This window comes from Gymnoscopelus braueri, assembly GCF_963280865.1.
Source record: "Gymnoscopelus braueri genome assembly, chromosome: 12".
Taxonomy (NCBI): domain Eukaryota; kingdom Metazoa; phylum Chordata; class Actinopteri; order Myctophiformes; family Myctophidae; genus Gymnoscopelus; species Gymnoscopelus braueri.
Window position 1 is genome coordinate 27597871 of NC_137614.1, and position 17213 is coordinate 27615083.

General features: G+C 41.0%; 2 protein-coding genes across 2 annotated transcripts; both read right to left on the minus strand.

The window, feature by feature from the left end:
• Nucleotides 1-740: 740 nt before the first annotated feature.
• LOC308097608 (tubulin alpha chain-like) lies at nt 741-7130 on the minus strand (the record flags this gene model as incomplete). The annotated part of the gene is made up of 4 exons (XM_080445489.1): nt 7061-7130; nt 5784-6006; nt 5297-5445; nt 741-1721 (listed from the first exon to the last, which is right to left on the minus strand). Exons 1-4 carry the CDS (start codon nt 7061-7063, stop codon nt 741-743), a joined length of 1356 nt encoding a protein of 451 aa, XP_080301615.1. The 5' UTR covers nt 7064-7130.
• Nucleotides 7131-9115: 1985 nt separating this feature from the next.
• LOC308097606 (tubulin alpha-1A chain) lies at nt 9116-13544 on the minus strand (the record flags this gene model as incomplete). Its single annotated transcript, XM_080445480.1, has 4 exons — nt 13475-13544; nt 11277-11499; nt 10546-10694; nt 9116-10096 (listed from the first exon to the last, which is right to left on the minus strand). The coding sequence occupies exons 1-4, from the start codon at nt 13475-13477 to the stop codon at nt 9116-9118; spliced, it is 1356 nt and encodes a 451-aa protein (XP_080301606.1). The 5' UTR covers nt 13478-13544.
• Between the last annotated feature and the right edge of the window lie 3669 nt (nt 13545-17213).

Below are 17213 nucleotides of genomic sequence, written 5' to 3' on the forward strand. Positions count from 1 at the left end.
AAACATTTCCAGTGTTGTAATATAGCTGTAGTTGATATATAATTTACGTATACATTTTTACTTTAACTTATTCCATTGTGAGAGCGTCTCACATAAACAGCACATTTAAATAATAACTATTAGTATCCATGCAAGATGACAGAAAATCTATCAGTTAATATATCACAGAAATTAATGCAGTGTAATATACAGATTTTGCATTGAAATGAATAACAAGGTTGCCATTGGATTCATCTGCATGTACAAACTATTTCTATAAGAGCCACTTAGACATTATACATGTGATGTGTGCGTAGATGTATCTTCTATACTTCTTCTATGTTGGTGGTCATCAGGGATTAGTCTGGGCACAAGGGGAATCAGTCACAGCTGGATAGTAAGTTATAGAAAGAGATCAAAAACAGGGGACAAAAGGACTGTACAATACAAGGCTGCACAAATAGACTTCAAAGTAAATGGGCGAGTCCATGTGGGTGTGTCAAGTGATGGTGTCCTCAAAAGATTGTTGGTACTGTTCAGTGCACGAGAAATAGCTCTTGGGAGTCATAATGGTTGAGCATTTTATTAATACACCAAAACAATCCAAACTTTTTCAGCAATCAAATTAGCCTTTCCACAAAAATAGCCTTTCCACAAAAATAAACCTGTGTGCATTGTTTAAGTATATTGTGTATTTATAATATATTTCCTATTGATACTACTGTAGGTATCAATAGAAAGTCATTTTCCAAATAAAACACTTAATACTCTTCTCCCTCCTCCTCTCCCTCACCCTCGATGGAGTCAACTCCAACCTCTTCATAATCCTTCTCCAGAGCTGCCATGTCCTCTCTCGCCTCAGAGAACTCTCCCTCCTCCATACCCTCACCTACGTACCAGTGAACAAAAGCACGCTTGGCATACATCAAATCGAACTTGTGGTCAAGGCGAGCCCAGGCCTCAGCAATAGCAGTGGTGTTGCTCAACATGCACACAGCCCTCTGGACCTTGGCCAGATCTCCACCAGGTACTACAGTGGGGGGCTGGTAGTTGATGCCAACTTTGAAGCCAGTTGGGCACCAGTCCACAAACTGGATGGAGCGCTTTGTTTTAATTGAAGCAATAGCTGCATTTACATCTTTGGGCACCACATCTCCACGGTACAGAAGGCAGCAGGCCATGTACTTGCCGTGGCGAGGGTCACATTTCACCATCTGATTGGCTGGCTCAAAGCAGGCATTGGTGATTTCAGAGACTGAGAGCTGCTCATGATAAGCCTTTTCAGCAGAAATGACAGGGGCATAGGTAGCCAGAGGGAAATGGATACGGGGATATGGCACCAAATTGGTCTGGAACTCTGTCAGATCAACATTAAGAGCACCATCAAAACGAAGGGAGGCTGTGATGGAGGACACAATCTGACTAATGAGCCTGTTGAGGTTGGTGTAGGTAGGACGCTCAATATCGAGGTTCCTACGGCAAATATCATAGATGGCTTCATTATCTACCATGAAAGCACAGTCAGAGTGCTCTAGGGTGGTGTGGGTGGTCAGAATAGAGTTATAAGGCTCCACCACAGCAGTGGACACTTGAGGAGCAGGGTAGATGGAGAACTCCAGCTTGGACTTCTTGCCGTAGTCAACAGACAGACGCTCCATCAGCAGAGAGGTGAAACCAGAACCAGTTCCACCTCCAAAGCTGTGGAAGACCAGGAACCCCTGAAGGCCAGTGCACTGATCAGACTGAGGAGAAAGAGGATATTGGTCAGTAACACTTCATTTTAAGGTCAAGTCATTTTAATATTACACCTACATAAGTATTGCAGGACATTAACATACATACGTATTCATACATATTTGATCCACATGGTGTCAACTGTCATAAAGGGCTACTGTCACTTTCAATATAAAATTAACCTAATCCTTTATGTCACGTGACATTGTTGTCAGTATACTGTCATATTAAGTCAAAACAACATATGTTGTCTGTGTTCACAGATGTTCACATATGTTGTCTGTGTTCCTCATTAAGTCAAAATGACAATGATTTACATGAAGTTACATAAATGGCCAAGGTTTGAAAATTTAAATGTGTAGCTGTCATGACATAGAATGTTGTTGATAGGATTCATATGAATAACTATGACAATGTTATACACTGAAGAGTTTAAGTCAGTATCATGCAATGATGTCAATAACATCAGCATGATACTGCTACTGTACGTAAAATCTGACAGTGGCATACACTGAATAGTCTGACATAGTCTGACAAAAGAAATGCATCTCATACTGTAAGACCGATGTCAGATTTATTAAATGCGTTATTATTTTTGCTCTTGCTCTTCGCGTTTGAGGTGCCATAGATTTGTTGTTAATGACTCAGTCTGCACCTCCTACAAAGGGATATCAGTTAGCTCCTGGGAGAAATGACAGTTCCGAGGCTCTTCTTCCACAACATTGACTAGTACGCCATTGCACTGAGCACGGGTACTCCACCCTTCTCAGTCCTGAAAATAAAAGTCTGTTGACATGCCCAACCACCACTACATACAGTATCAGTGTCATGCTGGTGTCATGACTGTCAATGTCAAACTATTAATAAAATAATCATTCTTTTTTTTTTTTAAGCAAGATTTATTCAAAGAGTACACATGACATTGTATTCAAATGTACAAAAATTGAAACAACTCTTCGGTTTTACATTTTCTCCCAACAACTCCCATCCACCCCTCCCCAGTCCTCCCCACCCGCCCACCATTTTTCCCCACAAGGCCGGACATACAAACAACAATACATGTACATGTACAAGATCAAATAAATACAGTAGGACACATAGTTAAGAGACAGGAACAAAAAACACAAAATTATGTTCAAGGGAATGAAGAATAGATTAGAATTTGAGAAGGAAGAGATAAGGAAAAAAAAAGAAAAAGAAAATGAAAGGGAATTAACAATGCTAATAGCAGTGATGTATATAAAAACAAATATACCAATAAAATGTGAAATATATAATATAAAAATAATAATAATAATGATTAATAAAAATAAAACTGTATACACATTTATATAAGTAATCATTCTTAATACCAGGTTTTGGAAATCCTTGACGGAACACACACCACACTTCTCATGCGTGTCCAGAACCTTTCATGGAGGAACCATCCCACTAAAGCTCAGATTTATGGAGGCATCCCTTACATCTCAGTTGTTGTGGCACAAAGAAGACTTGCCACAGAGCAAAAGACCGGGTAATTTCGGATGTTATTCTGTGGAGACAGTGACGGCTCCAGAGAATTCTGGCAGGGGGGGCTATGTGGGGGCTGACTTTTTTCCAGCGGGGGCTTGACGCATGCACTCGCGCGCGCGGGTCCAAAAATGTGCGGGTTCGGGCGGGTTTTGGTACTTTATCTCGGTTTTAGGGTTAGGGTTAGGGTTAGGGTTACATTATTGAATTCAAATTTTTGCCTGATTTTACCGATTTATAAATATTTTTTCTTAAAAATTGGGTTTGTGGCAGGGGGTGCTTAGGGGGGGCTAGGCTTTCGCCAGGGGGTGCTTGTGCCCCCCCAAGACCCCCCCTGGCGCCGTCCCTGTGTGGAGACTACCCTGCCTATCAAGAGGAAGCAGACCACTCACATTTCCAGATGTTCTGAGTAGGGACACAGGACTGACTGTGAATGAACTTGCTGTGGCAATGAGCAACAGAGACCAGTGGAAGCAGCTTGTGTCGCAGATCTCGAGGGCACTCGGAGGATGATGATGATGATGATGCATTTTTCATGACAGCCAATGTCAGACGATTTGGTGAATGACAGTGTCAGTTTTTCATATCAATCTTAAAAATAGAAAAATCCTACATAGCAATGTCATGCTTGTCTGGATCACGGCCTCTGTCTGTGTACAGTGTGCCTCTGTTGTGTCCCTGATGTGACTGTTTGCCACTGGGTGTGCCTCTGCACCTCCCTTGCCCTGCTCCTGATTCCCCTCATATTCATAATTAGTCACTGTACGTGAATTATAGTAATTTAACTAATATATTAAATGTCGATAGACAGTTGACAGACTGTACATATACTCATTAATATAGCCATTGTTGTTTATAGCTTTTTTGAATGCTTCATTTCAGATAGGTCTGTGTAGAGAGACAGGAAACCAGGGACGGAGAGACATGCAATACAAAACCGTGGTTAGATTTTAACCCAAATCCTTGCACTCACTAGGAGCAAAATGGTCTTTGCACCAAATGGCTGAGTCACCACCAGAGACTCCATACACCCATTGATTGTGACTACACATTCTTTCATATATTCATTGGTGACAGCCATACATTATGTTCATTCATATATTCATTGCTGATGGTCAAATATTCATTCATATATGCACTGTTAATTTATATACTGTGTATACATTATTTACATTACATTACATACATTATTTAGTACCAGAACCTAAGACTATTTTTTATTTATGTTGGGTTTATTTTTTACTTTTTTTTTACCTGTACCTCTTCAATATTTCAACCTGGTTGCTGTTGCTGCTATGACACCTGAATGTCCCTCCAGGGATCAATAAAGGTCTTATTTTCGTCTTACTTACCTTCAAATTAAGTAATTATGCATTGGTCCATACAAAACAATTATCCATTCATCACCAAACATCACTAAACTAACTGAAATGTTTAAGCTGTTTGTGTTTATGATGAAACATAATGGGCCTGATTCACTAAGCTGTTCGTAAATAGTGCCTAAATAAAGTGACTAAAGGGGTGCTATTTACACTCCATGCAATTCACGAAAGCGACAGTTTTTTTTTTTTTAGTGTATCGCAGGTGTAACTCATTTTTGCCTGACAGTCACGAGTGCGCTCCCGTGTAGATCATCCACGCCCCATTTAACACCATAAAAGGCAACCGGAAACTCTAACGTCAGACCGTGAACGGCATCACGCTTCAAAATGGACAAATCTACAAGCTTACAACGCGACGGTACGCACCCACTTGACAACTTGTAGATCATAAATGGTAAATGGTGCATTTACATAGCGCCTTTATCCAAGGCGCTTTACAATCATTGTGCATTCATTCACCCATTCATTCACACACACATTCATGCACCGATGGCGGAGGAAACCATGCAAGGCACCAACCTGCACAACGGGAGCAATTAGGGGTTCAGTGTCTTGCTCAACGACACTTCGACACAAACTCTGGGGGAGCCCAAGATCGAAGTGGCGCCGCTCTATCGCCCCTCTCGCTATACTGTATATATTTGTTATGTTATTTATATTGTATTAGTATCTCATACTCTAAGACAACTTACCAGTTTGCGGACTCTGTCCAACACCAGGTCAATGATCTCCTTGCCAATGGTGTAGTGTCCACGGGCATAGTTGTTGGCAGCATCCTCTTTGCCAGTGATCAGCTGCTCAGGGTGGAACAACTTGCGGTAGGTGCCACTGCGTACCTCATCTGAGGACACAAAGAAGAGGTTGACTATTGTGGATTCTATAGATTAAGTATTACATTGCAAACCTTATTTGCACAATTTGATATTCTGACAGAATAGAAGAAGAGTGCAGATGTGTTGTGTCGGAATATAAGTCTACTATTTAATTGTATTTTGTATTCGATTTTCATTCTTATCTATCTTGGTTTGGCTTTTGACTACTCTCACCTAACACCTCTCCTGTGTTTCACTCTGCTGTTGCTGGTATGATAGATCTAGGGGTCAATCAAGTTTGATCTCATCTTATGTGACAACCATAATTCGGAAAGATTTGCATTTATCCAGAGCAAGTGAAGCTTACCAATGACAGTGGGCTCCAGATCTACAAAAACAGCCCTGGGAACATGCTTTCCAGCCCCGGTCTCACTGAAAAAAGTATTGTAAGAATCATCTCCTCCTCCAATGGTCTTGTCACTGGGCATTTGTCCGTCCGGTTGGATCCCATGCTCCAGACAGTAGAGCTCCCAGCAGGCATTGCCAATCTGGACACCAGCTTGGCCCACATGGATGGAGATGCACTCACGCTGGAAGCAGAAAAGGGGCATTGCGGCATTTTTTTATTGTACTCCTCTCCACTCAGATCATAACATCACATTTTTACTTAAAGATAATGTTTTCACACCCATGTGTATCATTTAAGAGGAAAGAAGAAGCAACATTTTCACATGAAAATGTTATGGCCAAGTAAACCTGTGAACAGTATTTCCATGAATGTTGCACAGAATCATCTATTGACTACTATGTGGGCTCAAAATTACATTATAAGACAAACTCATGTCCATGTATACTGTTATTCAGCAGCAACCAATAGTTTTCTGCCGATCTCTAGCACACACAAAAATGCACCCAAGCAAGTAGAGAACAGATTATCTGGGTCATGTTGTTGTAGGCTACTCTGTCTCTTTAGAATAGGCTACTAGAGACCACTACATCCACATTCTTCACCATGATTAAAATCAAATTTAATTCAAATGTTACTTTTGCATTAGAAAATATTAATATTTTACAGTGATATGTAGCAGACTAATTATTTGATATAATGCTTCATAGTCAAGATTGTCTATAAAATCATATTTTTCAATATAGTTTAAAATGTTCCAGAATAACAGACTAATAGCCTAGATCAAAATTGCACCGACCTAACTTACAGTAGCCTAGTAGTCTATATTGGCAAATGGCTGACAAAGTGGTTAATATACGCAGGAGCCGATGGTAAATAAAGCAATTGAATCCGTGGCGTAGGCTACCTATCGTTCACGTTTCAATGGGCGTCCAATCTGCGCACTAGGATTAGGCTTCGCAATAGCGATAGGCCGACATGCGACATTGATTTAACATGATAAGAAAAATAGTTTGGAATGAAAATAATAGGCTACATGGTGCAATGCGCAATGTTTACAGACTATGCGATGATCTGACAGGTGAAAATGGGCTTGAGGGAGGCATCTCAGAAAAATAATGCTTCTGTAGTAATAAAAGCCAAGGCATTCCATTAAACCCATCCAAATAAATAAAGGCAAACAATTCGAGAGAAAGAGAACCCCATTATAATAAAGATGTGGTCGTAGGCATACTTACCATGATTGCTTGTCGCGATTATGCAATGTAATAAGACAAGTCTGGTGCGGTGCTTCTGCAGGAGTGGGATACTGAAGCAAACAAATCTGCTAATCTGCGTCAAACACTACAGTATCTGCTGAGGGGGGCTGGGGGGCACGTGTACACATAGGAGCCAACCAGTGCCCGACCACCTGCTCGATTGCCTACATAGCAGAAAATACCCTTTTATACCATAATGATTTATTTCTCTCTAGTCAAACCTAACCGCAGTTGCTCTCTGTCCAGCTCCAGCCTATTCAATAAGCTTACAAAGGCTATAAACCGTTTTGTTGGCAGGGTCGCATATTAGTTATGAATATGGTTAGCAGCACATATATGCATAGAATCTATTTCATGCATGCCAGCCACGCCCACTGCAAGGTTTCATTTATATTTTTTTATCAATTGGATCAATATTAATCACCATCAATTTATAAAAAAAGGCCTTCACTGCATGGAGATTGTTTGGCTTGGTTTCTAAATGTGATAGAAGGCATAGGCTATACTACAGCCACGAAAATGAATAGACCTGGCTGTTATCTTCTTTAGCCTATGTTTTTATTTATTATGTTCACTTTCCACTCAGAATTGTTCATCTGTAAAGATTTGGACCACAGCAAGAAAAGTGTGCTCCCATGAGCGCAGCTCTCCGCCAGACCTCCCCCAGAGCCTGCACACTTTGGAAGGGGCAGACACAGTGGTGGCTTATCGAACGGGCTTGAGGTGCTGAAGCACAGGGCACCAACCTGGGGGGGGGGGCACCAAACGGCGTGAAGAAGAAAAAAAAAAAGCGAAAATTGGCGAAATTTAGAAGCAGGGCTCCACGCAGCACCCCGAAAATATATATTTGATTGTATGACTTATCGGGTTCAAGATATAGGCCAAAATGTGAAGCCGGTTGTTCTTCATGGCTTACTGGTGAGTTCATGATTTGTGCAAAACGGGCGTATCCCACAAACATTGATAACCAATCATAGCCAATCAGAATGGAATCCGAAAAGTTGACAAGATATCATGATCACGTGACCTCAGACAGAATGAGTACCGATTTGCGTGAGTTTTGGACAAAATCTGTAGCAAAAACTGTGTTTTATCAAGAATCGCAAAATGGCGGAAAATCCTGTCAGTCAGAAATGGGATCATATTATATATGTCATCATGATCCAAGGAATCCATGGAAAAATATTTGCGATCTATGGTCCAAGAGTTATAGGCTAAAAAGTGAAGTGTTTGGTTATAGCGCCACCGTGAGGCCGATTAATAACATGTGGGGGCAGAGGTTCCTTGATTTTCTGGGAGTGTGCGTGCAAAGTTTAACAGCAATCTGTCTGCCACATATCAGCTGTTATTCACAAACATAGTCTCGGGCCTCTCTGCCTTCGGAGACAATTATAACACATCCAGGATGTGACATCCTCATCTCATTTGGGGTCCAGAGTAGACTATACACACACCTTGACTGTTCCTTTTAGAAATGTCAAGGTTAGGCCCGGACGGTTGGCGTAACCGTCTGGGCACCTACAGTAGGCTGGTAATCCAGCCTGGCAGCGTGAGCAAAAAATACTAAAAGGCAGACTGGAAATACCACACAATAACTGAAGAGAACAAATGCTTGCCTGGTAATCTCAGAGAACTAAGTTTGTTTTTAAGACACAGTTTCATTTATTTATTTTGTTTTTTGTTTTCTAAAAACATTTATGGACAACAGAGATGTTATTAGATGTAAGAGATAGCATCTGGTATTCAGATTTTAATAATAAAAAAAAGTGGGTTTGACTAATTCTCCATCTAGGATTTCAAATGCTATACATTTTTAAATGTTATTAAGGGTTATTTTTGCTGTTTTCGATTGACTAGTTTTATTGTCAGACAATAATAAATTAGAAAACTTTACAGGTCTGTCACACAGGAACTTTATTTAATACAATAGACAAACAGACATTGAATAGAATGGACTGTCTTGGAATGCATATAGAATCACATACAGAACATTTTCAGTTCTTCTTGTTTGACAAGCTCATTGCTTTCCTCCTTTTAATACTCCTCTCCTTCCTCCTCTCCCTCACCCTCGATGGAGTCAACTCCAACCTCTTCATAATCCTTCTCCAGAGCTGCCATGTCCTCTCTGGCCTCAGAGAACTCTCCCTCCTCCATACCCTCACCTACGTACCAGTGAACAAAAGCACGCTTGGCATACATCAGATCGAATTTGTGGTCAAGGCGAGCCCAGGCCTCAGCAATAGCAGTGGTGTTGCTCAACATGCACACAGCCCTCTGGACCTTGGCCAGATCTCCACCAGGTACTACAGTGGGGGGCTGGTAGTTGATTCCAACTTTGAAACCAGTTGGGCACCAGTCCACAAACTGGATGGTACGTTTGGTCTTGATGGTGGCGATGGCAGCATTGACATCTTTGGGCACCACATCTCCACGGTACAGAAGGCAGCAGGCCATGTACTTGCCGTGGCGAGGGTCACATTTCACCATCTGATTGGCTGGCTCAAAGCAGGCATTGGTGATTTCAGAGACTGAGAGCTGCTCATGATAAGCCTTCTCAGCAGAGATGACAGGGGCATAGGTAGCCAGAGGGAAATGGATACGGGGATATGGCACCAAGTTGGTCTGGAACTCTGTCAGATCAACATTAAGAGCACCATCAAAACGAAGGGAGGCTGTGATGGAGGACACAATCTGACCAATAAGCCTGTTGAGGTTGGTGTAGGTAGGACGCTCAATATCGAGGTTCCTACGGCAAATATCATAGATGGCCTCATTATCCACCATGAAGGCACAGTCAGAGTGCTCTAGGGTGGTGTGGGTGGTCAGAATGGAGTTGTAAGGCTCCACCACAGCAGTGGACACCTGAGGAGCTGGGTAGATGGCGAACTCCAGTTTGGACTTCTTGCCGTAGTCAACAGACAGACGCTCCATCAGCAGGGAGGTGAAACCAGAACCAGTTCCACCTCCAAAGCTGTGGAAGACCAGGAACCCCTGAAGACCAGTGCACTGATCAGCCTGAGGAGAGAGAGAAGGACGTGGTCACTAAGAATCAGATATTATACTGTCATTTATAAATTTATATAGATTAAAATAGTTTAATTCTATTATACAGTTTATGTAGTGCCTACCTAGCCTGATTATCAGACTGAAGCTGCGTGCGTGGAGCTTCAGTCTGACATTGGCTCCAGTGTAGGCGATTACAAGGGGGAGGGGATTCGAATTTCCCTAAACCAATCACAAGAGATCCACGGATCCACCTACATCTGACGTCATCGCACGGCTTGTTTTAGCAGCTATTCGCTGATTGGCCTGTCGTCAGACCCACCCCCACCTCCGACTCTAATTGGACGATACATTTTTTGTACCGAATAAATCCTAGGTTCCCATTACAACACCAGACCAAGAGAGGCAGTCCACTCAAAGAGTGGGCGGGGTCTATGGTCTGCAACCAGGCTAGTGCCTACCAGTTTGCGGATCCTGTCCAACACCAGGTCAATGATCTCCTTGCCAATGGTGTAGTGTCCACGGGCATAGTTGTTGGCAGCATCCTCTTTGCCAGTGATCAGCTGCTCAGGATGGAACAACTGGCGGTAGGTGCCAGTGCGCACCTCATCTGAGGAACAGATTGTATACGGTAGGATTATCAATGACAATTCTAATACTCAGATATACACTATACAGAACATTTAATGATACCCGTTAAGGATGATTGTTCAGAGACTCACTTCATATATTCATTGTTGTTAACTGTTGATAGACTGTACATTCATAGCTACTGTTGATACAGTAAATTGTACATTGTATTCATTCAGGCCTTTTAACACAACATTCTCGTATTCACTGTTGTACATATCCATGGATATTAATTCATATATTCACTGCTGATAGACTGGGTCTGACTTATATTTATTGATTGACTACATGTGTTAAGTCATTCATTCATTCAGAGACACAGTACAGATGTTTTGTGTCAGAATATAAGTCTAACTATTTAATTGTATTTTGTATTAGATTTTCATTCTTATTTATCTTGGTTTGGCTTTTGACTATTACTATGACCTAACACCTCTCCTGTGTTCCACTCTGCTGTTGCTGGTATGATAGATCTAGGGGTCAATCAAGTTTTATTATCTATTTATTATCTTACAACATCAATTCTGAAGATATACATTTATCCAGAGCAAATGAAGCTTACCAATGACAGTGGGCTCCAGATCTACAAAAACAGCCCTGGGAACATGTTTTCCAGCCCCAGTCTCACTGAAAAATGTGTTGAAAGAATCATCTCCTCCTCCAATGGTCTTGTCACTGGGCATTTGTCCGTCCGGCTGGATCCCATGCTCCAGACAGTAGAGCTCCCAGCAGGCATTGCCTATTTGGACACCAGCCTGGCCCACATGAATGGAGATGCACTCACGCTGGAAGAGAGAAGAACAACATTGTTTGACTCAAGTTCAACAGAAAGTATAAAATGTGGCTTCATTTTATAAACAATGAGATTACTCAAGTTAACTCTGTTTCTAGACTCATAGTTGTATTGGATGAGGAGACTGCACATAACTAGTAGTCTGGTCATGTTATAAAATAACAGTAACAATATTTTAAAAATAACCTGCTTCCTTTAGACCAGTGTTTCTCAACCTTTTCAGACCGTGCCCCCCCCCAAAATAATCATATTTGAACTGGGGACTCCCCACCCTGACAAGAAATTGTTATGTAGGCGTTGAGGCATTCAATTTTGTCTGACAGTTCCACAGATAAATATTGTGAAAATAGAAGATCTACAAGCTCGCAACACATTGTGATCGTGTAGATCGGCTTTTTCACAACTTTTGCCTCTTTCTTATATTATTTGACAATTTGGCAAATGTTTGATTATTTTTTATTATATGTTTGTTGGTTACTTTTGATGCAGTAATGGTCTTTGCTTTCTTTTATTTTTTTTAGGTATTAAAAAGGTCTTAAAAGTCCTTAAATTGTCACTTCACTGTTATCTGGGGACCCCCAAAATCATGTGGGGACCCACCTGGGCGTCCCGACCCACAGGTTGAGAACCACTGCTTTAGACAGCAGACCTATTAGAAAGCGAGAACAATGCAGTAGTGTCCAATGTTCATAACCAACATGTATATTTAATGACTGGCAGGTGCCCATGCTGACAGTGCAAACTGCATTTCATCTATTAGCCCATGGATAGGGTTTCTTTGGCCGTGGGCCATTTTATGAAGAGTGCTGCCTCTGCACTTCACCCAGCCTACTGCCATGATGAGCCAGGACCAGTAAGGATGAGATAGATAGCCTATAGTCTACCCCCAGCCCATTGAGTAGAGTCAGTTGGAAGCATGCATGACATTATTCATTCTAACCACACCAGTGTTGCAATGTCTGCTTATTATAAGCATTAAAATGTTTTCCAAAAAAAACATTTTTCAAGATTTGTTTGAAAATAGCAGATCTGGCAACACTGAACCACACTAGTGCAATCAAAACCTTTTTTGTTCCATGCCCCGCGCCTGTGGAATCTATAGCCGACGTATACCAAAGCGCGCCAGAGCATCTCCCACACTCACTCAGTATTGTGTGTCATAAATAATAACTGAATGGAATAACTTGTTCATTCATACAGCCCAATCTAATAACATTTGAGATAACTTTCAACTACATTTCCAGTGTTGCGCATACATGCCCAAAAGTTATCGTCCGTGGTTATTAAAAGAATTCTTCATTTTATATCAAACCCATCATTACATGTTAATTAAAGTAAGTAGCCTATAGTTTCCAAATAGCCACAAACAAGAACATTAAACGCACAAACAACACACGATGTAGTCTAATTGCCCATAATGACGTGACAGCATGCCTGATTTTTATAAACGGATACAGGCTAGGTGGGCACTTGGGACATCTGGGGCTATTTTGTCCAAAATGTAAAAAAATTTAATATTGAAAAAATTGTCTCAAGTAATGTAAATTATATATGATGTTTATGCCCCAAAATGACTGGATATACAGGTTTTGTAGCAAATTGTAGAAATTGTAGAAATATTAGACATTAGTTGTCGAATGTTTAAGCATGTTCTATCTATATAATCATGTATACTTTACTTTACTTTTACTTTTTTCAAATAAATAATAAAAACATTTTGGACAAAATAGCCAATTTTACATTGAGGTGCCCAGATGTCCCTTTAGTGCCCACCTATCCTGTTACCATATAAACTATAGTCTATAGCCACAAACACTATCTGCACATAACTCCAGATAAAAGCAGCATCAGTTTTTGGCAGACAATCACTAAACTTCTCGGTAGCTATACTTACTGCAGTATAGGCTACAGATGTATAAATGTGATGTAAAATAAGTTCACATTGAAAAATAAATAAAATAGCTTACCATTTCTGTATATGATTTAGTAGTTGTACCTGACCACTACGGTCTTACAATACGACAGTTATGAGGTCGATGTAAGAGGCAAATGCATCAATGGATCTGACAGCTGGATTTATACCAGACCAGACGTAGCCCCGCCCTAGTGACACACTGGCTCTATGTTTATTGGTCAACTCCCTGCCATGCAGCCATACCTTCACATTTCTATTGGACAAACCGACCTATAGCCTATTAACAGTGGTGTAAAGTAACTAGTGCATTTACTCAAGTAGGCTACTGTACTTAAGTACAATTTTGAGGTTTTTACTTTACTGGAGTATTTCCAAATTTCTGTGAGCTACTTTTACTTCTACTCCACATCTCAAAGGCAAATATTGTACTTTTACCCCATACAATTAGGCTATTTGACAACTTTAGCTACTAGATAGATTTGGATTATTATTACAAAACATGCATTAACCAGTTCAGCCCTATACATTTTGACCATTTGAAAATAGCCGAACTACAAGCTCACAATAATGTGTCGCAATGCAACCCATTGTGAGCTTGTAGATCTGATTTTTATACATTTGAAAACTTCTGCATAATGAGTACTTTCTACTTTTGGTACTTTAAGTACATTTTCATATCAATACTATTGTAGCCTACTTTTAAGTATTTTTTTCATTCCGGACTACTTGTAACAGAATATTTCTACGTTGCACGTATTGATACTTTTACTTAACAAAAACTGTGAGTAGCCTACTTTTTTCCACCATGCACTGCCTATTAAACACCACAGGCACAGAACCCACTATGGACCACCACACATCCTAGCTCCATAAAGAACCTCTCACTCCGCTATACAGCTCCGAGATGAGGTTCTATGTCGTTACCTACCAGAATCGGGTATACGTCCGCCAAGGCTCCGCTGTTTACCCTTTTGTATACGTCGTATCCCAAAACTAATGGTAGATTCCAAGCCGCACGGATGTTTAAAGTTTGGTCCGGAGCATAACATTTTAGGAACGGAGCGAAACTACCCGTTTAAATTGCTTATTTAGTCAGCCTGTGGCCATGTTTCCCATTGTAGCCAAGCCGGGAGCAGTACTGGCAGCGGACGTAGGGGGGTTTTCCGGTTTGAATGGGAAACATGGCCACAGGCTGACTAAATAAGCGATTTAAACGGGTAGTTTCGCTCCGTTCCTAAAATGTTATGCTCCGGACCAAACTTTAAACATCCGTGCGGCTTGGAATCTACCATTAGTTTTGGGATACGACGTATACAAAAGGGTAAACAGCGGAGCCTTGGCGGACGTATACCCGATTCTGGAAGGTAACGACATAGAACCTCATCTCGGAGCTGTATAGCGGAGTGAGAGGTTCTTTATGGAGCTACACACATCCATAATAGACGATACATATGGACGGTATATGGACCCCACCCTGTTTCATCCTTCATGCAGCATGGCGCTTTTTGTTGTGTAAAATCTGTGCGTAATTACGCATATCGGCACCAGACCATGGACAGGACCAGACTGCCATTGTGTAGGCCAACTTTCCCATTCAAACGTTTGGATTTCAAACTTTTATTTTATTCACGTAAAATGGAATGCAAATTAATGGGACTGCAGTCTAATTACATTGGAGTATAATAGAATATTTCTAAACTAAAAGTAGGCTACAATGCTGATATGGTGTGAGCAACTTTAAAGCATTGTCTCGGCTCAATTTCACAAGTCCTTATAGCTTACATGTAATTGATGCCTGTAAACAAAGCTGACAACTAGTTGTTATGAAAATTTAATGAATCCATTCACAGTAGACTAAATAATCGACCCACATCAATGATGGAGATAAACTAATAATTAAAATAATAATACGGGTAATGATAATAATAATAATAATAATAATAATAATAATAGTAATTACCATAATTATTATTATGCATCAAAAGGTGCTAAAACTTGTGCCAACTGTATGTGTACTGTATGTGTATGTGTATGTCTTGTGTAACACAAAACAGAGACCATTTATTCAGTCCATTCATGATATTGTGACCCTTTATTTCTGGCAGCTTTTTTTTTCTCCCCCGAATCACTTAACAAAAGTTAATGATTAAATATACCAATACAATTCCTGCCACCTGATTCAGGAACTTATTACAATACATTATAGCCTTTCTCTTCTAGTATTTTCTGTACATAATGGAGGTTAAACTACTCAGTCATGTAGATGAGGGAGTTATGGGCCAGAGTTACAGACACTCAACCCCCTCTCAATCCATCGTCAAGAACTTTCTGTTGCTAGGAGATGATGGACAACGGAGTTGCCGGGATACAGCCTATATCCACATAAACTGCCTTTAGACTAGTCACATGACCAAGCTGAAATAGCAGTGCACTAAACAGGCAACATTGCAGCTGCCCCAGTGGGGGGGTGTGAGGCGCCCCAGCCCAGTTAATTGTCTGCCTACTTGCCTTGTGTCCTAGGAGACAAGAGCATACTTGCTAGTTTACAAATGCAAGTGACCTTTTCTTTTCAACGTGATGACAAAAAAAATATTGCGATGAATTCTTCTGAACAAGCATCTCTGTGAGAGACAATGTGAGAGGTGCATGGCTGTGAATGTGGGTCAGGATGCTAACAGATTTCAGTTGTACTGAGGGGATGAGATTACTTTAGCTTTAGTTTGGTACTTTGTAGAGAGGACTTGTATGGCAAGCCGTTTTGACTTGTGAAAAATACATATTTCAACCTGTGCAATAAACTACAGAAAAGTTGATTCTGAATATTTAGTAGTCTCATTAATATCCCACACACATATATTTTTGTTGTGCAGTTATGACCTCCTGCACATAGGCCTAAATACAAGTCCAATCTGCAACGTACCCTCTCTGTGCACAAAATACAGCAAGTGCAATAATTTATATTTATTAAATCTCATATTGCATGACCAGAATATCAGGGTCACTTTGTTTGGTGTCATATTCTCCAAACAGGATCGAGTGCCGGGTTCTTTCATTCAATAGAGGACCACTCCGATCTTGAGCTTCATCATCCTCCTCTTTCCTCTCAGCGTTCAGCTGTCCAGGCCACTCCCCCCTCCTGTCTCACAGCTGCTCGGGAGGAGAGGGCGTTAAGAGAATGTTCTCTGAAGAACCTCGGCATGGAGCCAGTGTGGCTTCCGGTTCTGCTCTTTCATCCCCTGGCTGCATGCAGTTCACATTGAGTACAGCACTCACAGATGGTCTGTTGTCGGTCATTATTTCCCCAAATATCCAGTGAATGAATTGCCACAGGGCAATGGCCGTGGCTCAGCACTCAGCAGGTAGAGCCAGCCACCTGGGAAATGGAAGGTCCCCTATTTGATTCCTGGGTCCTCCTGGCTGTGTCCTTGAGCAAGATACTGCAACAGATAACTGCTCCCTGGGCACCACAACGGATTAAGGAGGGGTGCAGAGGACAAATTCAATAAAAGTGTAAATAAAATAAAACAGTATAAATGTGTTCTGGAATAAACAGCATAAAGTGTTTGGTTCATAGCAGTGTGGACTTCATTCAGGCTCATGTTGCACATAGATCACTTAGACTTTGAAGGCAGCAATTGTGACTTTGAGGCAGAATGACCTGTGTAAACTTCTTTTCAAAATGCTCTCTGTAACAGTCCCTCAAGTATCCAGTGTAGCTTGAGAACTGGCAGGCCATTCAAGCATCTCATGTTATAACCCCAGAAATTATGCTGCTATAAGGTGCAATCTTG